Raw genomic sequence first — 27,042 nt, 5'->3', positions numbered from 1 at the left:
TACAATTATTTTAAGAGTGATAAAGAATAGAAAGAGAAAGAGAATTAAAATACAAATTTTCTATATACGCGATAGTTTTCTTTTCTTTGATGTTCAATGTAAAAAATATCTGTTACCGCAATTACCGTAATTATGCGTGAATTGATTTTTGGCGAGCGGTGACCCTAGCTTTTAACAACTCCACTATTCTAACTCTTCTTTCAAGGCTATTCATTATATACATATATGCAATTTGTGTATTTTATTTAGTTCAACATATAAAACAGACGTCAAACCAAATAACAATAAAACTTTTAAAAATATAATTTAGATTTAAATTTTGGACTCAATAATTTTATTGGTCTATCTCAAAACTTTAAGATTATTAGCTCATCCTGATGAGGGGAAAAAAATAATTGAAATAACATTAATTTCAGACAGATTTTCAACGCTCCGCTAGCGGTGCGGATACTTGCAATTGCTATGCACGAAGCGTAAACAAATTGTCAGGGAGAAAAAACTGAATATTAAATATAATATATAGGAAATATTTCATTTTTTTCTTGATATAGAAAGAAGAGTGTCTTGCGCCTGGAAGGTATTTTGGTCCCTTAAGAAAGTACCTACTTAAAAGTAAAGACCCAATGGTAGCTAAGAAAAAGGTGTTCAATCTATGTATCCTGCCATGTGTCACATACGGCTACCAGACTTGGGCATTATCTCAGAAACATCTTCTAAAGTTGAGAACATGCCAAAGAGGAATGTTCTCAACTTTAGAAAGAAGCATGGTGGGTGTAACACTGAGACATCGAAAAAGAGCAGAATAGATCAGATCAGAAGCATTTGAAATGGCGCTGGTCCGGGCACATGACGAGAGATAGCAGGTTGAAATGGACAAAACATAATTACAGAACGACAACCAAGCGATGGAAAAAGGAAAAGAGGAAGACAGAGCAAGAGATAGGCAGACGATATAAAGAGAATAGGAGGCACAACTTGGACAAGAATAGCTAACATCAGAAAAGAATGGAAGCAGCTGGAAGAGGCCTATGTGTCACAGGTCATGCTGATTACCCAAAACGGGTCAAGTGCTGTATTAGATTAAGTTTTTTTTATATGTAACTTAAATAAGTGTTAATATATTATACTGGGTGTCAGCAATAAAGGCTTAATAATAATATTAAATATTCAGACCATGGTAATAAAAATCTTTAATACACATTTTATAATATGCCAAAAAACAGAGGGTAATATAGCCGAGCCAGACGCACAGGACGGTCATAGTATGGAATTGTTCATTCGAAGTGGTACCAAGTGTGTTAAAAGAAATCGTATAAGTTAATTTTTATTTTAGTTATACAATCAAAGTCAACGCAATCTGAGTGGTATAATATAAAAAAAACACTTATCTTTATTTTTTCATATAAACGCGATGCAGTTTCAGAATTCATTCATTTCACAACGGGCTTAACATTTGCCTTATAAGCTTAATAAATACGCTATTTCTTACGGTAGCCAATCATGGATGTATCCAAAGATTTAAAAAATTACCCTGTCAAGGAGGATTGGAAAGTAATGTACTAAATTTAAAGGACGAACAAGACAAGAAGTATAGAAGAAGAATATGTGCTTTCTGGTTCCTTGCCAAGGCCGAGCATGAAAACTTCTGCAAGTCTTTCTACCAATTCTGAAAGCCGATCCGCTCCATTTTTGTGTCTAACTCGACACTTGATGACTACGGTATATATACCACTGGCGTTAATGCAGTGTGATAACTCAACGTGTGCAGCCGTGCTGTCCACAAAGTCCTTTTTTTCGTAGATAAGTAGAACGGGCCAGATGATATTCCATGTACTGCGCACGTGTGCTCCAGAGTACTTCGGCTCTGGTGGCATCTCCCAAACGCTTGGAAGATCGCCTCAATTCTTTCGATCCCTAAAAAGGTAAGCGCTCTGATGCGTCCAATTGCTGCCCTATAATGATCATTTCTTTGTTCTATAAAATAATGGATTCCATTATAATTAGCTGGCTCCTTTGGTATCTAGAGGAGCTCCAGCTGATTACCGTAAGTACGACTTTCGCCGTGGTTGCTCAGTTAGTGTTATGTTAGCTTACCTCACCGATGGGCAGATACCAAATGGCTAAAGGGCAGGCATTGGCGTCCAGTATGAGAAAACATTGTTCAGATTTGGTACAAGTCGCTTTTCTCAAAATTCCATCTGGACGCTTGGCGTCACACAACACTGCGCCCTTTGAGGCATTTTCTGCCGCGCACCACCTTCATGGAACCAGCTGCCAGTAGACAAGGTATTTCCAAACCGATACGATTTCAATAATAAAGCGTAAAATTTCATGAAAGGTTGGCAACATACCCACTAGCTCCCGACGTTTCAGTTATCATTTTTTCAAAACCCCACTTGCTCGTTTTTCTCTTGTCCCATAAAAATAAAAGTGAAACAAGAAAGAAAACAAAAATAATTGCTGCATCCCAGACCAAAAAACGTTAGTGGAAATGGGTGGACCACACCACTCGCATGATTGATGAAGAAACAGGAGCAAGATGGAAATGCGTACCGGGAAGGCGCTTTTTGCATGGTGCTTTGCATTTGCATTTGCTTGCATTTGCTTGTTAGCCACAAGACAGAGAGACGGTTGCACGGCCTTTATTCTTTGAGAGGTCATTGAAAAAGTTATAGTTTTGTATAAGAGTAGGTATGTGTGTATTTCTTGTAAATTCTATAGTTTTAAGGTATAAATTAGGCTTAATTATTATTAATATATAATAGAAGGTCACCATGGTTATAATAAAGGAATAAAACACGATACACTACCTATAGCGCAAACGCATCATTAAGTCATCACAGATAATGTCAATTCGTTTAGTTCCAAATACAGTCACGGAGCGTTTATTTTTTTATTTATTTTAATAATATACATGTATTTACTGTTACGAACGAGAGTTTAGATTTTCTTTAACATGCCGCGATTCGATTAAGCGTCGCATTTCAGTATTTTCAATTTTCTTCTCAACTTTCTCTTTCTTGGTTTCTGTTTTTGGTTTTCTTATATAAGTTTTAATATAGAAGTCTACAAACAGAATGAGCATGAAAAGATTCTGCGGCAGGAACACAGCTGAGGTCCAGCGAGGATAGCCACAATCTGGTATGAACACGATACAACTCATGTGAACAACCATGATTAGGAATTGAAGCTGGAATAAAAAAAACAATCCGGTAAAAAAGTGTTTTCTTTAAATGTGTAAAAGCTGTGTTAACAAAAGACAATAATAAAAATTTCTTAACTCCGGGAATCGAACCCAGGCGTGCTTTCTATGTAACTTTGCCCTGTTTTTAATGAAAAGAGCATATCAATTCTTAAAAGGCCGGTAACGCACTTACGTGCCCTCTGGTAATGTCAGTGTCTGTGGGCGGAGGTATTACTTAACATCAGATGAGTCTCCTGCACGTTTGCGCCCTGATATAAAAAAATGTAGAAAGCCATTTTCAGTTTAAAACAATTATTGTAAACTTAGCCTTACAATTTGTAGTTGTGTGATGTACTTCTTCCACCATAGGGAGCCCTTCAAATTTGGGTAAGCCACTGTGAGCAGGTAATATGAGTACATAACGGCGTGTACGAATGAATTAAGCAATCCAACCATCGTGCCGTGACCGCCTGAAATATGAGAGTTGTATAATATTTTACATGGGTTAGATTTTTATATGTAATAGGAGGCAAACGGGCAGGAGGCTCATCTGATGTTAAGTGATACCGCCGCCCATGGACATTCACATTGCCAGAAGGCTCGCAAGTGCGTTGCCGGCCTTTCAACAATTGGTACGCTCTTTTCTTAAAGGACCCTAAGTCGAATTGGTTCGGAAATACTTCAGTGGGCAGCTGGTTCCACAAAGTGGTGGTGCGTGGCAAAAACAGCCTTGGAAAACGCTCAGTTTTGGAACGACGGAGGTCTAGGTGATACGGATCGTATTTTGTATTTCGCCTTGACGTCCGATAATGAAACTAAGCTGCAGGTATTAGACCGAACAACTCTTCTGAACACTTCCCATGGTAAATGCGGTAGAAGATGAAGATGCATCTCTACGCAACGCCAAGGGATCAAGCCGCACGGAAAGTGATTGGTCGTCGACGATTCGAATCGCTTTTCGTTTAATACGGTCAAGTGGAAGGAGCTGGTACTGGGGAGCTCCCGCCCAGAGGTGAGAACAGTATTCCATGGGGGGCCGAATTTGATATGTCAACGCCCAGTATTCCGATGTTAGCTGAAGCTGTAAGGAGAGTGCTTTCAAAGAGGGGAGTAGCGACAAAGGGAGTTTTTTTAGCGGAAAACCCACAAACTTGTGCCCATAGGCTGGAAGCTTCGTGAGCAGTGCTCTGTGCCACACCCGATCGAAGGCTTTCGCTATGTCCAAACTTACCGCTAGCGCCTCCCCCTTGGACTCAATTGCCTCTGCTCACCTATGTGTAAGGTATACAAGGAAGTCACTAGATGAGCGACCACGACGAAAGCCGTACTGAGAATCGCTAATCAGCTGGTGGCCCTCTAGATACCTCAAGAGCTGGCCGTTAAGAATGGTTTTCATTATTTTGGAGAAAAAGGAGGTTATAGCTATTGGGGGATAGTTTGACGTATCGGAGCGATCGCCTTTTTTAGGGATCGGATGTCTCGAAGCGGTCTTCCAGTACTTCAGAACAGTGCTGAGGGAGTACAAGTACCGGAAAAGGCGTGTTAGGACCGGAGCCAACTCAGGAGCACAAGTACGCAGCACAATTGGGGGGATGCCATCAGGCCCGCTCGACTTAAAGATGTCCAAGGAAAATAAAGCTTTACGGATAGCACGTTGCCGGAATGTTACTTCAGACATCGTAGTATCACACCGCAATAATGTCGGTGGTTCCTTCCCTTGATCATCCAAAGTGGAATTCGACGCAATGAGACAGCCTAGAAGATCGGCCTTCTCTTTTGTGGTATGGGCCAGGGAGTCATCCTCCCTATGCAGTGGTGGAATAGAGGGCTGACAGAAATTCCCTTGGACAGCTTTGGAAATAGACTAGGAGGCTCGAGTCTTTCCCAATTTTTGGACGTCGTGAATATTTCTGAGAACAGATATTTAAGGGTAAATTATAAGGGTACCAAGACAGGCGTAATTTTTTGCATTGAATAAACACACAACCCTTCGTTTTTACCTGTCTATCACCAACTCTGAACTGAAAAATTACAGCAAAACAAGTATCAGATGAATTACGCGCTTCCTTTTGAACCAAAAACCAACAAAAGAGAAACATTGTCCATTTTGAATGAAAATGCTTGGATTTACTGTTTAATACTGTCGAACTCATAATAAAGTTGTTTTTTCATATTTCTTGGGGATGGAGGAGGAATGGGTTCCAGAAATCCCTGCAAAGAAATGAAAAGAAATGCGGAAACGTGAGTACAATAAGGTGAACCTATTGCATGGCTCAGAAAATCGCTGAGAGACAGTGGTACTGCCCTGGTCGGGCCTACCCATTTGGCTGAAGCTTGAAGGTACTCCCACTAGGAAGGGGTTGAATGATAGTCACACCTCTGACCTAGGTTATTTCTCCATGTTCCGACGCCCCGAAATAACAGTTATAAGTTTCATAAGAATTAAAAAGGAGGACATACCTGGATAGTACGTTGTGGCAGCCCATGTAAGTATCACCATTCCTGTGTGGTGATAGACGTGAAGAAAAGATACTTGATTGAACTTCTTACGTAAAACAAAGAATACCTGTAATAATTTAATAGATTAAACAGTTCGAATGACAATATACAATTCCTTAGTAAAATCGCGTCACGTTTTTCACCGCTATGTATTTCTAAATTACTTAACCGATTTCAATCAAATTTGTTTGTTTGTTTAGTTTGATCTAACTTAAAAGATCATATATATATCCGGAATTTGGAAGCGGCGATATCACTTAACAACAGGTGAGGCTCATAACCCTTTGCACTATAAAAATCAAAAATATATAGGAAAAATACATACCGTATCAAGTAGATCAAAGACTTTCAGTAAAAAATAGCAATATACTATTTTAGCTGCCTTCAATCCAGATTCTGAATTTGAAAAATCTGTTGGCTCGCATATCAATTTATAAGTAGACCAAATTTTCACCCCCTAAAAGATCACACGTTTATTAGTTTATTTAATTTAGAAAAATAAAAAAACAACAGCCCACGTTGTACCCACAGTACTTATAATAATCTTAACCAACATAGTAATTTTTTGTTGTAAATTTCTATTTGAAAATTAAAACAAGTTTAAAAAGGTTGGTCCCTTGGCATTATTGCCTTGATTTTTTACTTATTCATTGAAAATTCAAAATTTAAAATCATTTATTCATATAGGTAACACAATGTACACTTATGAACGTCAAAAACAGTAGTATATATAAAATGCCTCTACGTAATCATACATATCCTGTCAGTTCTTAAATCAAGGGTGTAGCATGGTCGACAAGGACTGCCTATAAACACTCCTCCATTTTTTTTAATCTTCAAGTTTTTGTATTTCACAATGTTTGTAAGGAGCAGCAACCATTACACCATGTTCCACACGACATCTTAAGTTATTACTAATAATAAAATAAATTAAAAACAAAGATTTGTCCACTATCAGCATGAGGCATGGTTAAATAGGAGCACGGGCACACATGCGGGAAAGCACCAGCTCTAGGAACACCGGTACTATCTACCAGGCGCTAACTTAAATCTTTCAAATTTTGATGAAATTGAAATAACACACTTGAAAAAAATCATAGATGGAGAAAATACTTACTTACATTTATCTGTAAATATGACGTTTAAATATATATGTATTACTGTTACTGAAAAGTTTTAGTGATACTCTTTAATTAATTAAAGTAAACTAAAGGTCAATGTCGTCTTATAAATATGCAATAAGTATAGAATTCCTGTTACACTGTTGTAGTATATACGTCATATATGTCATGTCAACACAAAAAGGTTGTTATGAAACAACAGGGGGCCAACTATGAGCTGTCTTTAAAATCCAGTTGACATGCTGATAAGTTTAGGTTCCTGAATGGTAAGACCGAACGAAAGAACGATAATTTTGTTTTTGGTTTCTATGTAAGTTTAGAAATACAACTGTCACACTTGCTTGCTCATTCCGTAACAATAAATATAAACTAAACATTATTTGAAATAAGTCATCAATCACAATAATATTTTAATTTAAATCATTATTTAATTAAAAACGATTCTTTTCATACATAAACGTAAAGTTTTCTGGTGCCAAGATGTTTGATACTTACATTTTTAAACATTTCCATCCAATTTCCATTTAATTTACCAATATATATTGGTATTTATAAAATTTAATTTTTATTGTAAATATTTTTACAAATTGTTTATCTTATAAATAAATTTGTTTTCCAAAAAGATTTTGATATACAAAGTGAATTCTAGATATGCAATTACAAAACAACTTATATCGAAAATTTAATTTTAATATAAAAATAAATTTAACTAATTCATACAATATAAATAATTATGATATATATTCTTCTATCTTAAATTTTTTAGTGTTAACTAAATAAATACTGTCATTAGAATATTTTTAAATGGCTTATTATTAGGCGAATCAGTAAAATTTTGGTTCAGTCGCGAGGTGATGGTACGAATTTTTATGCAAATTGAATGAACGAATTCTAATTATCGCTAAGGTCACATGGAAACTTAAACGTGTTGATTGTTTCGACGTCATTGTAAGTTGTGGTTGTCAATACATCCTCATAACTCGTAATACGTCCGTACCCGCGCGAACTGGTACGCGTGGGTACCACCAGACAAGACACAGGGACAAGGATTGATAACGCAGCTTTATCCGCAGGTCATCTCGCGAGCCGCTAATCTACCCGACACCTCTCGCAACGATGTACCAAGAAAACGATTGAGAAGAGTCGAGCCTAACACTCGTCTACTCCACACCAAGGGCTATTCGCCCGCCCCAGTGCTGTCTTGCATCAGCAGGCCACGAATAATCACACAGCCAGCGGGGGCTCTGCCCAAACTGGCCGAAGTATGCCCCAGAAGACGAGCGGATAAACACGACAAAAAAAAAGAGCTCATAGTTGACCCCCAGTAAACCAAAACGAAATCAATAAAATTAAACAAATCTGTGGCTTTTACAACCTTTTTAGGTCTGGCCTCAGATCGCTGTATCTGTTTAAGGATCTAATAGGCAAGTAGGTGATCTGCCTTCTGTGCCTGACATACGCCGCGCCGTCGACTGTTTGAGTCTACGGCAAAACGGGTTTCCTTCACCGTTCGAGCGAATTTTAAAATCGCACCTTTATGTTTTTAAAGTTTTTAAGAAAAAATTCAGCCTTTTTGGGTCATTGTCAAATTCTGTCGTCGTGTTTGTACAACGGAGAAATTAGGGGGACTCAGTCCCCTAATTTTATTACTTAGTATTTAAGTATTTCATGTCATACTTACGGTCACAAAAACATATAAACATAGTATCACTTGTAGAGCGTTATAAGCAATAAGGATTCGTTCTAAATTGAAGGCTTTTCTTTTCTCCATCCAGTTTGGTCCCCATTTCATTACAAATAGAAGATATAATGCCAATAATCCAAGTCCTAAATAAGGTTTTCCAATCAGCGGCCATTGTATTGTTCTGGGATCTGAAAAACATTATTAACCATGAAGTTCAAGTTAAGTGTAATAACATTTGATTGATTCAAATAATAAGTTATTCTCTAGGGAAAATTATCTCCCAATTTTCGCAGAGGATTCTGGTTAATTGATTATTATGTATTATGTATATCAATCTCTGCAGATAGCAAGGACCAAGGTCAACCATGAGTGTCTTTGTATTGTCAAAACACGGTGTTGACCAATAAAACAAAAACGTTTCATAGTTTGTTTTAGTTAGTACTTTTAGTACCTGATCGTACTTATTATGTGAATTTTATTAAATGAACAATTACTTAAAAACCAATCTTAGTAAGTTATTTTTGGGGACCATGTGCTTTCTTAAAGATCCAGTTGATGAGTGTAAGTTCCTAAATTCAATCGCAATTTTTCGTACTTTGATCTCCCATATACTGAAACGTATTCGAATTTGAATTCCCGACACTGAACGATAATTTTATTTGAGGTTCCTATAAGTTTTGAAATTTTATTGTCAAACTTGCTTCGACAGATGTTTCTATAAATATAAATAAAATATTAAATTAATTTAAATAATTCATTAATCACAATAAGATATTATAAGACAATTAGGATCACCATTCCAATATGGACCATCGATTTACAGGCTCATATTTTTTTTTTGTCGGTAGTACTCAAGTATTTGTAAGTGTCGATACTATTCAGGTATCGATACTTTTTGCGGAATACTAAATTTGTTTTTAGGCCATTTATTTTGTTTAATAGCGTCCAGGGCATTATTTGTCAAAAAAAGAATCAGAGCACCCTACTATCCACGTGGTCTTGTCTGCCCTACCCCTATATATATATATGTATAAGAGCTCGAAGGCTCGGAGGAAGAGCAACCCCACCCGCTGTAACAAAGCACAGGTATTATGCAAGCCGTAGCGGCTAAGGAGTCCCTAAGGCGACCAAAAAACCGAAGCTGCGGAGGCTTGAATAAAATGCCGAATGCTTGAATATAATACGCAATGGCGGAGGGGCATTACCCGTAGCGCCGGAGCTGTCCAAAATTCAATTATTATCTATTGTTCGGTTAGGTTAGGTTAGTATATTTTTTTTTTTAGTAACTGTTTCTGGAGCGTGAAAGTGTTTGGGGGTTATTATTCTAAAACTTTAAAGTTCGAAAATTACGAAACAATCGATTAATTAAAAAAACTATTTTTATGCAGAATGTCATATCTCTAATCACCGATAGGAAAGTAGGAAATGTACGGATTGTTTACGAATTTCAATACATTACACAAAATTTTAAATATTTTTTTTAATACTAAGACGCAACTCTGGCAGCAAAAATCACTTGGAGGTGTTCCAATCAAGGTACAGAGACACATACATAATCAGTATCATCAAATTCGGGCCACGGTTTCTAAACCGTTACCATTCTAACCTTAAAACTTTAACCATGAATATCTCCACAACCATGGGGTTCCGCTGGGTGGGGATGGCACAGGGGGGTAGCCCTCAAGTCCCTAAAACCTCAAATATCAATGGTCCATATTGGAAAGTTTAACCGACAATTATTTTAATATATATTAAACGTAAAGTTTTTTGGTGCTATGATGATTGACACTTATATATTTAAATTTTTATAAGAGCTATCAATGTCTTGGTGTTTACAAAAGTTTCAGATCTATAATTACAGTTTTACAAATTGTTTTACTTTTGGAGAGGTAAGTATTTTTCACAAATTTGTTTTCTAAAAATATAAACCCTATATCAAGGTGAATTGCTGATATAAAACCAAATAAATAAAACAAATCATAATTAACTATAACATAAAAATAAATTAATTTAAATTGTAAAAAATAGTTTATACGTTAATTAATTCATATTAATATATTTCTTTACAGCTTAAACCTCACAAGCTCGCTGAATTGAGAACAATGTTTTCAAACAACCCCAATGAAACATATGTTTATACCCTAAGATGAACATACCCTTAAGACATCATTTTTAATGTTTATGGCGTCATGCTAACTAAAAACATATTGTTAATGGAATTTTTCCAAATGGCTTATTATTATTGATAAAATTGAAAAGCAGAGGTCAATAATACAATATTACAATTCATGAACATAGTTCAACAACAAGAGACTGATGATATTGTTGTACATACCTAATTATTTATTAATATTTTGAACAATTATTTGTAGTAAACTGAAATCTTCAACGAATGATCCAAAATATAAATTTTAGTTTTTATTATAATAATTAAATATTGTTTAGTCTTTATGAACTAGATTTAATTAAAATTTATATGTTCTAAACTATAATTTGGATATTTCGATACCATGATAGCCGAGCGGTCATTGTACAAATTTTCTATAAATTGAATGAACGAAATCTGACTATCGCTAAGGTAACGTGGAAACACAAATGGACTGATTTTTTGACTTTATGGTATGTATAAGCGATACATCTCAGCTGTGGGTTGTTGTGTATGGCCCTGGTCTCAACGTCTACCCTGTCGAAGCGTCCTACGTACCTATAGTTTTGCTCGACAAGTTTAACATAAAACTCGAACCGCCTACTAAGCGCCATTAACTGTTAGTTTAGTTGAAAACAAAACGAAACAATCATTCGTTCATTTGGTAATTAAAATTATTGTAATACCACATTTGACCAGAAAATTTACATATGTATAAATTCATTATTTTGAATTGAATATGAATTGCTATTGATTAACATCCAAAAACTGAAGTTTAGGAAATGACTCTGCGGTTACATTCTATTTCACATTTCAGTTTTACTTATAGTTATAAAGGCCCTTGATTCAGTTAAATTTGAAATTATCAAGGTTGCAGATCTAGTGATGAACTAAAATATTAATGCGAATAATTTGTAGGTGATATATATAATATAAGCCCCCAACTCTTATGTAGGGACTGTACTGGAGTTTCATTGGAAACAATTACTAACCGTTAAGGTCCCGGTACAACGCGAGAGCCCTTAAATTTAAGTGGGTAGTGCCCACCCAGTCTCTTAATAGCAGAGATTCTGGTGAAGGTCGAGGCCTACGTACTTCTGCTACTTTCTGGACCAGAAGATGTGCAACTTCTATTCCATCTTATACATACAAAACCTCAGTCAACTATCTTTGCCAGGTCATAGTTAGTAGATTGTATGGCATGCCTCCCGCATGAGACCTACGATGATGAACTTCAAATCAATTGAATGTAAATTTGAAGATCATTATCGTATATAATTAAAATTAGTTAAAAGACGGAAAGCTAAGTCGTTAATATGAATAGCAAAAAGAAGAGGAGAAGTATACCGTCTTGCAAGACGCCAGATTCAAACAAACTCCACAGAGATATGAAATCGCTTGTCTTAAAACACTGGCGGCGTCCATTAAGATAGAGAACCAGTAACCAGCATGACAAAAAATATTAATAGACCTAAGCAACCCCATTAGAATTTGGAAGTTTATTGTATTAAAAGCGTTGCTGAAATCTAGCAGTGTGAGGATTCTGAGTTTGTGGTCCATGCCTTCACGAATATCATCGGCATCTCTAACCAGAGCAGTAGTCGACCTGGTCCGGGTCGAAACCCAGACTGAAGTCGATTAAGTATACAATTTTTGTTTAGGAAATCATTTAATTGTAAATTTACACTTTTGAAAGTTGATAAAAAAATGCCTATTAAATGCTTCTAATTTTACATTTACTGCCAGTTCTCAAATCAAGGGCGTAGAATGGACGAGAATATCTGGTAATAAACTCTCCACCTCTCTCTTTAATCGCCAAGGTTTTTGTTCTACAAAATATTTGTAAGGAGATGCAAACATTAAACCATATTCCACATGACATCTTACGTAATTGGAGCACGCACTTACATTCACTCGGTCGAAATAAATAACATCACCGCATACACCAATTCAAATATAGGGAACACGAAATTTAGATTTAGCTAAATGGTTGGTAAAATCAAACTGAAACTGAAAAATCTTAAACATCTTAAACGCTATATATCATTACATTTTCTACCTAAAACCTAATTTGGTATGTCTTTTTTTGTAACTGTATCTCTTTTTTCGAGACACCACTATAGAAGATTCATTTTGGTTAATTATTTTTGTTAATGATACCATGTCAACTGTCTCGGCACATTCTTGAACATACTTTTAGGTGTCAAGTGATGTAATGGTGTAACTTATGATGTACTTTCAAAACCACATTGACCTTTATATATACGCTGCCCAAACTGTTTCAGTATCTGATATATTGTATCTTTTATCCTGGTACAGTATCAATATCTAAGCGAAATAAATCTAAATAGTTTGTAGCTATAAAAAAGAAAATTTACACCTATAAATTAGAAAATTGCTTAGTTACAAAAAAATCTACAACTCACCAGATATTTCAACAAATAAATAATGATACCCGTTGAATAATTTCCCAATCAAAGTCGCCATTTTAATATATCGCTAATATTGATATGAATTTGTACAATTACACTTATTCGACCGATCACGTCTAAATAAAAAGAGACAATGAATTCAATTTGTGGGATTAATTTACATTTTTATACGGTCATTGTTTCGACGATGGTCATTGATTTAAATGTAAAAGTGTATTTTTAAACAATTTATTATTAATACCTTTTGGCGTCAGAACGTTAAATTATGGAGGCTATATAAAAATGATATACCAAAACGTAACTGACATGAGTTACATATAAATATTTTAGATAATAAGTAATTAGAAGCGTAAACCAAATGTATACAATCATCGTACACTTGAAGCCAATATTGAACCCTTTAGTTTTTACCACACTTATATATTGTCTTTCAACATTTTCGTTTCCGATAATATCGATTAATAAAGTGTCATTTAGATTTATAACCCTTTAATAAGTCAAGTTTGTTTTTGTTATCGTTATATAAGCTCATATTTTAAAGCATTAAAGTCAGTTGTTAACCTTAGCTTCAAACAAAGAGTTTTATTTAAACATTCCATACAAAAACCGCCACCGACCTTAACTGGCGCAGTCGATAAGATTGCGTCGATATATCATCACTCAAAGTCTTCTTAAAATTAGGGACCATATTATCAAAATATCGGTGACATAATTCTAAAATCGAATGGGAATACCGTATCAAGCAATGGAGTAAGGTGATGCACGAAACTTTGTTTTCACATAAAATCTGTGATAGTGGATACAACTCGGTTACGCTAATGGAGCAGTGCAACTGATTCATATAGTGAGGTCATATAAGCATAAAAAGCTTTGGAATAAGCATAAAATATGTTCCAAAGCCTGTCCCATGCGTATCCTTAATAATTCAGTGCAGTGCAAGTGATTCCTAAAATCGGGTTATATTTCTTTGGGGTAAGCATATAATTTGTAACTCCCAAAGCCTGTGATATGTCTTATATACGCTTATTATGTAAGAAAGCTCTACGAAATTGTGTATAATTTTATCTTAGATTTATTATAATGTTTGTGTGTAATGTAGTTATTGGTAGTTCATCAACGACAAAGCGCGTTTTATTCTACGTCTTCAGTAAGTCTAACTCTTCTCTCTTAAGAAGAGAGGAGTTATATATCCTTTAGTTAAGTTATACATAAATATTTTAGGTAATAATTAGAAGCGGAAACCAAATGTAAACAATCAACGTACACTTGCAGCCAATATTGAGTCCATTACGTTTTACCACACTTATAAATTGTCTTTTTACATTTTCGTTTCCGATAATGTCCAATAACATAATTGGTGTCATTTAGATTTATGAACCCTTAGATAAGCCAAGATTGTTTTTGTTAGCGTCGCAATTGTGTACTAGCTATAAGCTATTTTTTTAAGCCAGAAATTTACTACCCAGCTTCAAACAAAAAGCTTTATTTAAACATCTCCAGACAAAATCCGCCACCGAACAGCTAAACTTATCGAATCTTTCCCGTCAAAGTCGTCCCGGCAACTAGGATTCGAAACATTGCAAATAAAAGGACTGAAGAAGAACAAGAATTTGCACGTGAAGAATGCCGCGTATGGCTCGACTTCATGCTTCTTAATCACAAGAGCAAAGTCGAACAGCCGGAGAAACGGCTGATAGGAAAGCGGTGGAAAGGAACTGATTGTGACAGATGTCATTTCTCACTGTTATAGTAGTCTTGTAAGTGTCGTTCAGTGTCTAGTTAACAAACACAGCATTTCAAAACGCGTTACATAAAAATTTACTAAAACTTTTTTTTATGTATAAAGCAATGTAAAGTGGCATCATAAGTAGTGTTGGAAGCTAAAGACCTCGGGCAGCCAGCCAAAGGCCAAGACAAGACACTATGCATGCTAATTAATGTTTATTTTAATTGTCAGTCTCGTTACAAAAGTCCTTAGTCATATATTACGCGACCTGAGACAAACTTTATGTAATAAAAACTAGCCTAACATCCGTTGGTAGCAAAGACGTTTGTAAGTCCTAAGGAAACTTGTTAACATTATAACAATGGAATTCAATGAAGATTTGGGAACCAATTAATGTAAAATATAGCTATCCCTGAAACTGGGAAAAAATACCTCTGTCAGAATTCGCAGCTCTAATAATGGTTTATTTAACAGATTTGGAATTCTGTATTTCTGTACTTTTGAGGAATGGCATATTCGCTAATAGCCAGGAAGCTCTTTATGGGTGTCTGATATGGGCAGATAAGTTATACTGAGGCAGTCACAGCGTAAATTTGCTATATTGCGATGGCATACCGTACAGTACCCTATGTTGCGGCATGTGTTATAGGCGCGAATCCGCCTTCGCACTTGGAAGGATTGGCTTTAGGAGATATTTTTACCACCGCTAGAGTTAGTAGTTCTATAAGGAGGAGTATCGCAGCTTATTTTTTAAAGAATGGAGGGACGAATTAAGTGAAGTGATCTTATTCGTGCCTTTTTAAAACACTGGGTGAATCGGGGGCGAGGATTAAGGAGTAACCATCTTGGGACGGCTTTCACTTGGTCCTTATAGTAATGTTGGCAATCTGTAGTTTCCACTAATTATTTAATGAGTGAATGTTGTGACGGTCCCTAGAATGCCTGCAAGGCTTTTTGCGAGGCCGTCACGGCTCAGAAAGAGAATGCAGAGCGTCAGCGTGAAAACAATTCAGACGCTCCAGCAGAAAGGAAATAACGACCGGGGCAGCGACGCCATGCTTTCGCACGTATGCCTTAAGAAAAAGTTTTGAAGATTTGTGCGTGGGAGGAGTCATGATGTGGATATTCGAGTTTTGCGGGGGTAAAGATAGGGCTCAGCTCTTACCTGCCTCCGCCCATTAGCGAGCTAAAGGCATCCGTCAGGTTTAAGTGGGTAGGCTTGAAAACCAATTAAAATATTCCCTGCTTGAGCAATATGCTACAGGGATAAGCGTCACAGCATTTCCTGACAGTAACAAAAAAAAAAGGTTCCCAGCTTTTCATTAATAAACTTATTAATAGTTAATTCCGTAACAAATTGTTTTTCATTTTGATTATTTTTAACAAAAATCATTACGACACACGTAGCACGCGTGTATCTACATTTCAGGTCTCACTATCATCTCCAGCTCTGCGAAAGGTGTGATCAGAAGTCACTCTTAAACTGTTTTTTTTTTCAATAGTTGGTGAGATACTACCCGTATTGGGCAGTCGATTTAGGTTATTGTTGGAGTAGATGTCGTCTCCTTGCATATTGCGTCTGGCGAAGAAAGTACTTCAAGTCAAGTCAAGTCAAAAATCAGTTATTCATATAGGTAACACAATATACACTTATGAACGTCAATAATAAAAGAAATATACATTAAATGCATCTAATTTTACATTTACTGCCAGTTCTCAAATCAAGGGCGTAGAATGGAAGAGAAGAACTGGCAATAAATTCTCCGCCACTCTTTTTAATATATTACACAACGTTTGTAAGGCGCTGCAACCACCACACCATGTTCCCATGACATCAGCAGGAGGCATGGTGAAATAGGAGCACGCACTTCCATTCTCGTGGGAACAACACGCAAATACATAGTCAAAAATAGCTAACATCACCGCATTAACGAATTTAAGTACTACCAGTCACCACAAGTAGCACCCGTTCACGAGTATCACGTATGGCCAGCCATCAGCCCCCTGGCTATATTTTAGGGAGAGAGACAACCCGACGCATGGACGCCGCCACAAGTAATGACATTTAAACTTACTGTTGACTGACGACAACATACCTATTTCTATTTATATATAGCCTACGATCAAATGTAAGCACCTTGTGTGCTTTTTAAATTATATTTAGAGTTAAGTTAAAAGTTTAAAGTTTTTCCGACGGGATAGCCGAAATAGCAATACCTAAAGAGCCCTTTCTCATGGATTGTAGAACATTGCGATATATCCAGCGAACACTATCGGGTCTATAATTTATGAAAGTCTAAACCAAAGTATTATTATAATACAGCGCTGACGTTTTGGTTACCGTGTGAAACATTTTTGAACCTTGAAAAAAAAACATGATTACGAACACCATACCGTTTTATATTCATAATTTGGCGGTATTTTACAAAAGGGATTTCATCATCGCATGATAAATCAAAGATAAACCGTCGGGCGGTTACCGAATTATTATCATGCCCATTTCTGAAAATAATAAATTTGTATTTCAGTATTATAGGCGTGACTCGTATCACCTAATACATTATTTACGTCAACCATAAATGCCGTAGCTATTATTAACTGTCACTCACATTTTCGAAGACGCAAGTGATGGTAATACGTAAATTACATTCTGTAGGACGATTATTACATTCAAATCAAATTACAATATAATAAACTTTGATAATAATGCATGCTTTAACGCTGGATGGCTCTTGACTTCAGATTGCATCAAGATTTATCGTCTCCTCATTTTTAAGATACGTTGGTTTCCTTAGGATGTTAGCCAGTGTTAGGTGCTAATGATCCGTCGATAAAAATAAATTATTCTGAATTTACTTTTACGGTCATCTCTCGATTCAAGAGCGAAAGTAACTAACAACATCTCTCAACAGTTTTTCATCGCCAAGTTATACAAAGTCCGTGTAAGTATTTGTAACCATTACGACATGCTTCACATATTTAAGCAATAAATTATAATAAACAAATGTTGAGGAATAAAAAAATATGGTTTTTATAATTAATTTTATTTTTTGAAATTGTTTTAGAAATTAAAATAAAAACAAATAATATAAATTACTATGGAGTCAACAAGCGGGTGCGTGACTAACCAAAAATAAAATAATAAATAAATGAGACTTGATTGATTTCCATTGATTATTTATTACATAAGTTTTTGAAAAATAACTAAGAACCAATACAAGCCATACATTACAACACGTAAATGTCGCAATCAACTACCTTAATTAGCCGTACAATTAACAGTCTAGCCTTTTAACTAAACGAAGCCGTTTAACTAACGGCCTGAAACATATTCAGCCGTAGCGTTTGTTACAACATTTAATAAACGGACTGGCTAACGTTAAGGCCATTCGTACGATACATAAATAATTTGGCATAAATAAACAAGATGAAACATGACAATACAAAATATTTATTTTAAAATTAATTTGCTTAAGTCAAATTCACATTATTATTGTCACTACACTCTTCCATTTTACTTGTCGTTTTTCATGAAACATTGGAAAACACCATTAAAGTTGTGGTTTACCGACGCCATAATGACAGTTAGAAGTTAAGAGTTTCGTTACGAGTTTGAACGTGGAATTAAATTTAAATTAACCGTCAACAGGCTAGGCAAGTAATGAAACGTCATTGATTCAAGTCAATTGTCTAACTGTTCGATTAACTGGCTGACCGTCTTTCAGGCCGCTAGTCAAACGGCAAGGCTGTTAATTAAACGGCTAATTAAGCTAGTTTTCAGCGACATATACATTAGATAAAGGTTAGATTAACAAAGTAATGTAAATAAAATAATTATATTATTTTTTTCGTACATATAATAGAAGAAGAATATAACTTAAACTTAAACTAAAAAGAATTCAGCTAAAAATCTATCATGCCAAATAACTATTCAGAAATCTTTCATAATATCTCCTTAAATACTCTTTTAATTGAAGTATACTTCCGTCTCTTTCTGTTACATTATCTAGGCTGGTCTGGAAAAGAGACGTGTAGTACTTTAGTTATATACGGTATTTAGTTGAAACAATTAGACCGATTTTAATAATCAGATGGAATTGATACAGACAGTATTTAAAATGTCCGTATCAATTAAATATATTTATTTAAATCATAATTCTTTTTGACTGTCTACCACAGTCTGTTGCCTTATGATCGACTCTTGAAAGATCTTTTCTTTGCTTTCAGACTGAACAGGTGTGACCTTTGGTTTCTTTATATAGGTACGTATGTAAAAGTCCACGAATAAAGTTAGCATAAACAAATCGTTAGGGAGGAAGGGAATGGCTAGCCAGCGTGGGTATCCGCAGTCTTGCTTGAAGACCAGGGACAACATATGGAAACAGCACCAGGCCAGCTGAATCTGTAACAAAGATATGGCATTGTTAAGAATGAACTGTAGAATACGTGTGGAAATTACCTAGATTTTGAGTAAATTAGATTATCAGTTCTAGGGTTAGAATCTTGGGTGGAGCTAAATATAAAACGCCATTGCTTTGAATAGCAATTGTATAGCAAATATATATAAACGATCTATTTATTTATTTATTCATTTAGGAAACAAAACGGATACATCTCTTAAAGTATAAAATAAACATAAAATTAACAAATTGGATATATCCACAAAAAGTTTCACTGATAAAATCGTTTAATGGTAGAGACGCTGTAATTTTCGCGTACTAGACTATCGAAAGTTGGTAATAATTTTTGGGAAGAGGGATACTTTTCTTTAATAAAATCCCAGAGGCTGTTTTTTCTCTGCCTTTTAATAAGTTTAAGAAATGTATTAGAAGGAAAAGCTGTGTAAAAAGCCTTACTATAACATTAACGATTATCTAGCTAGACAGGCTACTTGTAATTATTTTGCTATATTTGTTTTAAAATGTTATTGTTGTGTTTGCTATTTTAAAAGAGTACCGAGAGTTTTTTACGCCGATTTTTCTCTCGGCCTACATCCTCTGTCTTCTGCCGATGAGTAGGTATGTCTGCGATACAAATTGAATGATGTGGAATCAGTGATACCTGTATCTTATATTCCATAATAAACATATTTTTTATTTTATAGTTTCAGGGTAAGCGTATAAAGCTAGCCTGCTAATGATCTGTATACTTCACTCGGACTGCGTCACTAGATATTACAAACGTATTTTATGATCACCTTGTGTATTAACTAATATAGTTAAAGGCCATACATATGTATAGAAATAGGATATGACAAAACACCACCGTTAGGAAACCGTTTTTGATACCATGTCAGTTAAACGCACTGAAAAATCTAAGAATATCCAAGATCAATATACTCTTAATAACATAATACAGATAATTTTAACCAGTGTCGAAAAGTCACCACGCTTGACCACATCAAACCAAAACCTCATAATGTTTTGGTTTATAATGGTTGGCATATAATGGTATCTAAATGTTACATACCTACTGTTAAAATTTAAAAAAAAATATATATTTCGCCTTATTCTACGTTTGCAGAAAAAACGACACTAACAATAGAAAAAAGGTATTTAATACATTGAACGTTTTATTATAACGGATCTAGTCAAATAAAGTTTATTTAAATATAAAAAAAACTATTTCTACATAATTAAAGAAATTGACATTTTTTATTTTAATATGTTGACCATATTAACTTAAGAGGTTTTCTGTGACGGTGTGCGCGCGCATCGTAAAATTTACTCTAAAAATTTTTCCCTAACGCGCGAAGACAAGTATAACTTCAATAATCACTTGTGGAGAAAGCATGGTGTACTGTTCCTTCAACTAAATAGATCCTCGTCGACCAGTCTAATCACTGACTGTCCCAAAGAACCCAGAGGATTTTCCTATGGTCTCAAAGAGTCTCTACTCCAAAGGGAACAAAATCGAATTTGGAGGAAACAATCTAATATTAGCCCCTTACAAAATAATTTCTATTATATTATCATACTTACAATTTGTATTTGCGTAATATGTTTTTTCCACCACAACGACTGTTTCACACTTGGCATCGCGACGGTCAGGAGGTAGTAGGTATACATTACTACGTGCACGAAGGAGTTCACCATGCCGATAAGAGTTCCGTGGCCACCTAATATGAGAAACAGCAGTGTCAGATAAGAGAATTTAGTTATTGGTATCAGGTAAACAATGTTAAATTGATTTGGTTTTTTATAGAACTTATTAATTATTCTACATAAGTAAGTGTATATTACTCTATTAGCATTCGATAAACTGAAAAGTAAATCTATATATTTTGTGAAGTGATAAATGTTAAAAAAATATGTGTGCGTGTACCAGTGTACACACGTAAGAAGTGAAACTTCTTTATGACCTTATTTTTTGACAAATGATCTACTATATGCAACTTCACAGAAATTGGTTAAATAAAGTTAGATGAGATAAAGTTTAACAAAAGGCTTTTATTATCATAGACATGATTACAAATAGTACAATTATTTCATTTTACCTCATATATATTCAGAGTTTCATTAATTTTCATTAATTCGACTTAGGGTCCTTCAAGAAAAGAGCGTACAAATTCTTAAAAGGCCGGCAACGCACTCGCGAGCCCTCTGGCATTGAGAGTGTCCATGGGCGGCGGTATCACTTAACATCAGGTGAGCCTCTTGCCCGTTTGCCCCCTATTTTATAAAAAAAAAAAAAAAAAAAAAATTGTAATAGAGTTATTACTATCATTGTTATCGTGATTGTTATTATTAATGGCTTCGAATCTCTTTCGACTGACTCAACTGTGGTAGGAATAATGTGACGAGTAATCGACAAATGTGACGGTAATTTTTTTACAACGCCGCTAAAGAAGTTTCACTTCAAAAAATCCGAAATTCATATATGATTCTACAAAAAATCAGAGGCGTCATTAAAGGGCTCCTAGACCTAGACCGTCTGTTCACAAATATATATAGCTGGAAGGGTGTGGCTGGTAGCATAAGCCAGTATTTACTCGGTAATATTTTTAGTATGGCTGAGATATATCGCTAAATGTTTTTTATATGTCCGATGAATGTTTAGTGTCTCAGCGGTATGGCCTAAACGATCGCTTTGAAATCGAAAATACTGCAATATTTCTCAGCCATATTATTCCTGTCGCTATACGGCCAAAGTGCGTCCCTTTTTGATGCTACGTGAAGTTTGCCACGATTCGTTCGAGTAGCGCTATGTTCGTTTGTGTTTGTTACTGTTTATTCTGGTTATAAGTACTAGCCAAGCCATGTATGTAGACCGTGTAAAGACAAAATAATGAGGCATATACTTTAAGAGAAATAATTTCGAGATATTCATGTTTCAGACATTAGTTGTATTAAAATGTTTTTGTATTTTCGGGATATAGTGGGCAATTATGTAGCCACATATTTTATGAAAAATTGTAGCCCGTGTAGAGGGTAGCAAAATGTATCCGTCCGCTCCCTTCATCCCCACTAGTGACTAATGAAACAAACGTAGTGAAGTTCAAGAAATGCTTTTCATTAAATCGTGAAATATACAATATTTACTAATGTGCAACATTGTTGTATGAAATAATATTGTTTGGCTCCATACTTGACATTATTATTCAATAATACGAACGAAATAATATAAAAGTTAGAGGTGACTTTGTGATTATTTGCATTGAGGAATTTATATTGTGTTTTTAATTAGAGTCAACCAGTTAAATTATAGTGAAGGATCAATACGTATTTATTGTTCTTAATTCAAACATCACTTAGATAAAATCAAATCTACGATGGGTGATTTTTCATTTGGCCCAGCCCCCGATTTCCGTATTCATTTATTTTCATTATCAAGTATATGGTTAAAATTACCTGGGAAATATGTTGATGCTCCCCAAGACAGTATCACCATTCCTGTGTGGTGGTAAACATGGAGAAATGAAATTTGGTTGAACTTCTTTCGTAGAACGAAGAATATCTGAAAACATTACATTGTGGTATAAATAATCAGCAATAAACGGTTCTTATAAATCGAATGGACCCATTTTCAACTAGAATTACATTGCTATTGCAGAGCTATTTTTTTTTTATATCTACCTCCTGTGATACTGCAGAGACGTGGATGTCTGCCTTATGGATTTTCTTCGTTATCTTAATGGGATTGACGATTAACCCCAGAGGCAGACACGAGCAGATGATTTAGTATCGATTTTTCTACAGATGTAAGTATCTAATAATTTTGTCATATTGATCCGAATTTAATTCCTATCGATACGAAATACGAGAAAATCATATACATATTCCCCAGCTCCCTAGCTACTAAATCTAATAACATAAATTTTTTCATACATCTGTAAAAATCTATTGAAAGACGGATGTTTGAGAAAATATTTCCTAATTCATTCAGCCATTTTCATATAATAATTATGAATTAGATATATAACCATTATGGTACGCCGTAAGTTATTCTAGTACTTTAAAGTCATTTGGACATTACAAATTAAAAAAGATACATAATTACCGTGTCAAGTAAATCCAGATATTTCAGCATGTAGTAGTGGTAAACCATTCCCGCCACGTTTAACGCTTGTTCAGTATTGCTATAATCTATTGGTTCGCAGAACCATCTATAATTCCAGCCCCATGCGTATATGATGGCCTAAAATTTAATAACATAATTTAAAAAAAACCCGAATCTTGGGATTCCTCAAAACAAAAGGTAATGACTTTTCTAATAGAGAAGTAGGTAAGTAAGGCTGATCGTCTTCTGTGTGTGACTCACGCAGTCTTTATATTAGGCATGCTGGCTTCCTCACGATGTTTCCCTTCACCGAAATGAATCAAGCATAATTTAACTAAACATTAGTGATTAATAAATGGGTAGGCCAGTTGCTTTCTGTCCAACAACAACGTAACGATGACTGGGCATTATGGAAAACTATCACAAAAATTACACAATATAGAACATAAAGACGTTTCAATCAGGAATTTTAATTATGCGCATGACATGTGAATTTGTAACTAATTGAACTGATCAGAGTTCAAGTTCCATTATGTTTGTATATTAATTTTTTTCATCGAAATACAGACTAGACGACTAATTTATTAATTTTAGTAATTGAGGTACAGTAGGTGTGTGATTTTTAACCATCGAAAGGCAAATCGGGCCTGGAATTTTTATATACCAGTGGCGTCATAATCTTTTAGGCCTCAGATATTTGTCTATTTCAATATGCAAGGTGATCAGCCTGTGACTGCAACAGGTCGTCGACATTTTGAACAAGGCAAGCTGATTTTCTCTCGATGTTTTCATTCACTGTACTAGCGAAAGTTAAATGCTCACTTAGACGGAAAGTCTATTGGTGCACAGCCGGGGATCCAACCTACGACTCTAGATGAGAATCGCTCACTGAAGCCACCAGGCTAACATATCTTCTACGCAATGAATTTGTACAAAAACAAAATCCCTTGTAAGGAGGATCTGTTGTCATTGGTAGGACTTTGATTATTTACGGTATATTACCGATTGCGGGTATATTTCTTACGCAGAGTCGTCTATTAAGTTAATTGATGTCAGATATAACATATGGGAGTCATACCTTACGATATGTGTAAGATTTAGAATCGAAACTTAGCTCTCAGAGTCCCCGTTTTTAACGATAAGTTCGATAACTTCATTTATGAACTACTATTAACGACACGTATTATTTATAATTAAAATAACTATTACAAAATGTCGCAAATAAAATTGCTTAATCTTCCACAAAACAAAGATTGTTTGACGGGCATACTGATTTATTACCCAACCATGGGATGTATATACAATGTGAGATGGGTAGGCTTGTACTACCGTACATTGTAGTATGAATTTTAAAAATAATGTGTATACGGTAATAAATGTATTATATACATTGATTGAACTCATATGATACAGGTTTAACATACTTATTACTTATATAAAAAAAACCGCTTATATGTTGAATAAAGCAGAAATATGGTATGGATAAGATCTAGCCAAGATGTGGCGTCGGCGATCGGTTGCAATCGATTATTCATAGTAAGGAAGACAAGTTCTAACAAACTTTGACCTACTCACCTCATAAAAGACATAAGCACATGCCAAAACTTGCACAAGATTATGTATTATCATAAGTTTATCGATATTGTATGGCTGTCTGTTTTTCATCCAATTCGGTCCGATTTTTAGAACAAACAACAGATATAGCCCGAGTACAAACATAACTTTATACGGCTTCGCCACTAGAAACCATGATTTTGTTCTTGGATCTGAAAAATTGAATTATCAAGTGACGCTGCTTAAAATAAACCTTAATAAAGAGTTTATAGATAAAAAACTATAAAATTTATCATACCTGCTAATTCTTCGAAGATAAAACCATACCCGCGCCAAATAGTTCTTATTAGAGTCGCCATTTTCTTCCAAAATTTTATACAGACTGATAACAATCGAACACTATTTTTTTAATTATAAACTTAATCACAATTTTAGAATATATTTTCCATCATTAACATGGCATCCATTCTACTGTAAACAGGGACTACAAGTGATATACCCATTTCATGCCACCTTATTTAAATTGATAATAACTTATTTGCATTTTAAATAATTTCAATAAATGGGGTTTTATTAGGTGTTGTATTCCACGTGTGAAAGACATCGCTTAGATTCAGATCAGCTTATGTACACAACTTTAAAATCAATATTTTAGTATCTTAAGAATAAATTCCTGTTTAAATGTTGTTTAGTTGTAGAAATTAATTTTTAATTGTATATTGTAATTGTAGTGCTCTGTTCTACTATACAAGACAGTTGATCTATTAGCTTATCAGTTACTATTGAATCTATGTTTTTATCTCCTTAAAACTTAAAAAATAACGCTGAGTATCACTGCATCTAAATTGCAGTTAATGATACTATCCGAAATAACTCCAATTGAAATATTTATCAATGGATCTTACAGTTTGCAAAAAGGAAGAGGTAAGAAAAGAAAATATTGTTAGTTGTTGGGAGAGACCTATGGGACAGGCTGATCACCTGTTGTATTAGATTAACTTAGGTTATGTAACTAAAACAGATGTTTATATTAGGTCCTTACATATCAAATTGGCGTATTTCGTACTGGCCACTTTAATCACGATGTTCTCCTCTTTAGTAAGGAATTCCAAATTCAAATTTGTACAGCTATTTACTCATGTATTTGTGCTTCGATGACCGTCATTCATTTGTTTTTTCTTCGGTTTTTTTCTGTTTGCGTCACTCATTTTACAAAATGTAAAACTTAAAGTATCGAATTATTTACGAGTACGAGTTCCGCCGTGGCACTAGTGCTGCGGAAACGACTCGAAGGGTGAATGATGTGTATGGCGGTCATGTTTCAAAAGAAAACACAGTTCGTTTTTGGTTCCAACGTTTTCGTTCTGGAAATTTCGACCTGCAGAACAAGCCCCGTGGACGGCCTGAGACCCAAGTTGATAATTAAGTATTGAAGGCTATTGTGGAAGCGGATCCATCGCAAACCACGTCCGAGTTAGCTGCAGGCTGCGGTGTTAGTGATTAAACTGTTTTAATTCACTTGAAGCAAATTAGGAAGATTAAAAAGTTTGAAAGGTGGGTTCCTCACGAATTGACTGAAGCAAACCGGCAAACGCGCGTCGACTGCTGCGTTACATTACTGAACCGGCACAATAATGAAGGTATTTTAAACCGATTCATTACCTGTGATGAAAAATGGATTCTTTACGATAATCAGAAGCGCTCAGCGCAATGGTTGGATCCTGGCCAGCCAGCCAAATTCTGCCCCAAGCGAAAATTAACCCCAAAAAAGTTACTTGCAAGCGTTTGGTGGACTAGTGCCAGTATTGTTCATTGCAGTTTTCTGACTATTACGGACTGATGTCTATTATCAGCAATTGCAAACCATGATGGAAAAGCTAGCGGCTAAACAACCTAGGCTGGTCAATCGCTCCACGCCACTGCTAGTTCACGACAACGCTAGACCACACACTGCACAACAGACGGCTACCAAATTAGAAGAGCTTCAATTGGAATGTCTTCTTAGACAAGAACATCCTCCGTACTCCTCGGACCTTGCTCCAACAGATTACCATTTTTTTCGAAATTTGGACAACTTCTTGCAAGGGAAAAAATTTAACTCGGATGGGGCAGTCCAAATCGCCTTCACAGATTTTATTGATTCCCGTCCGACTGCTTTTTTTAGTAAAGGGATCAATGAACTACCTATGAGATGGCA

General features: G+C 35.2%; 2 protein-coding genes across 2 annotated transcripts; both read right to left on the bottom strand.

Moving 5' to 3' along the window:
* Window positions 1–2,879: 2,879 nt before the first annotated feature.
* LOC123712554 (elongation of very long chain fatty acids protein AAEL008004-like) lies at window positions 2,880–13,207 on the bottom strand. The gene is made up of 6 exons (XM_045665712.1): window positions 13,061–13,207; window positions 8,486–8,676; window positions 6,009–6,140; window positions 5,645–5,750; window positions 3,518–3,654; window positions 2,880–3,190 (listed from the first exon to the last, which is right to left on the bottom strand). The coding sequence occupies exons 1-6, from the start codon at window positions 13,119–13,121 to the stop codon at window positions 2,927–2,929; spliced, it is 891 nt and encodes a 296-aa protein (XP_045521668.1). The 5' UTR covers window positions 13,122–13,207; the 3' UTR covers window positions 2,880–2,926.
* Window positions 13,208–17,896: 4,689 nt separating this feature from the next.
* Window positions 17,897–25,321, bottom strand: LOC123712524 (elongation of very long chain fatty acids protein 7-like). The gene is made up of 6 exons (XM_045665656.1): window positions 25,144–25,321; window positions 24,867–25,057; window positions 23,292–23,429; window positions 22,643–22,748; window positions 20,774–20,910; window positions 17,897–19,194 (listed from the first exon to the last, which is right to left on the bottom strand). Exons 1-6 carry the CDS (start codon window positions 25,202–25,204, stop codon window positions 18,943–18,945), a joined length of 885 nt encoding a protein of 294 aa, XP_045521612.1. The 5' UTR covers window positions 25,205–25,321; the 3' UTR covers window positions 17,897–18,942.
* Between the last annotated feature and the right edge of the window lie 1,721 nt (window positions 25,322–27,042).

The sequence above is a fragment of the Pieris brassicae genome, chromosome 7 (assembly GCF_905147105.1).
Source record: "Pieris brassicae chromosome 7, ilPieBrab1.1, whole genome shotgun sequence".
NCBI lineage: Eukaryota > Metazoa > Arthropoda > Insecta > Lepidoptera > Pieridae > Pieris > Pieris brassicae.
This window is presented reverse-complemented; position numbering and strand designations above follow the sequence as displayed.

Bases quoted from the DNA above. Each gene is read 5' to 3' on its own strand.
- LOC123712554 (XM_045665712.1), bottom strand. From the start codon at position 13,121: ATGGCGACTTTGATTGGGAAATTATTCAACGGGTATCATTATTTATTT. The intron at 8,677-13,060 runs GTGAGTTGTAGA...AATGTTTTTCAG, and splicing joins TTTATTTGTTGAAATATCTG to ATCCCAGAACAATACAATGG. The intron at 3,655-5,644 runs GTATGTCCTCCT...CTCATATTTCAG, and splicing joins TGCCACAACGTACTATCCAG to GCGGTCACGGCACGATGGTT.
- LOC123712524 (XM_045665656.1), bottom strand. From the start codon at position 25,204: ATGGCGACTCTAATAAGAACTATTTGGCGCGGGTATGGTTTTATCTTC. The intron at 25,058-25,143 runs GTATGATAAATT...TCAATTTTTCAG, and splicing joins TATCTTCGAAGAATTAGCAG to ATCCAAGAACAAAATCATGG. The intron at 23,430-24,866 runs GTGAGTAGGTCA...ATTAAATTTTAG, and splicing joins GTGCTTATGTCTTTTATGAG to GCCATCATATACGCATGGGG.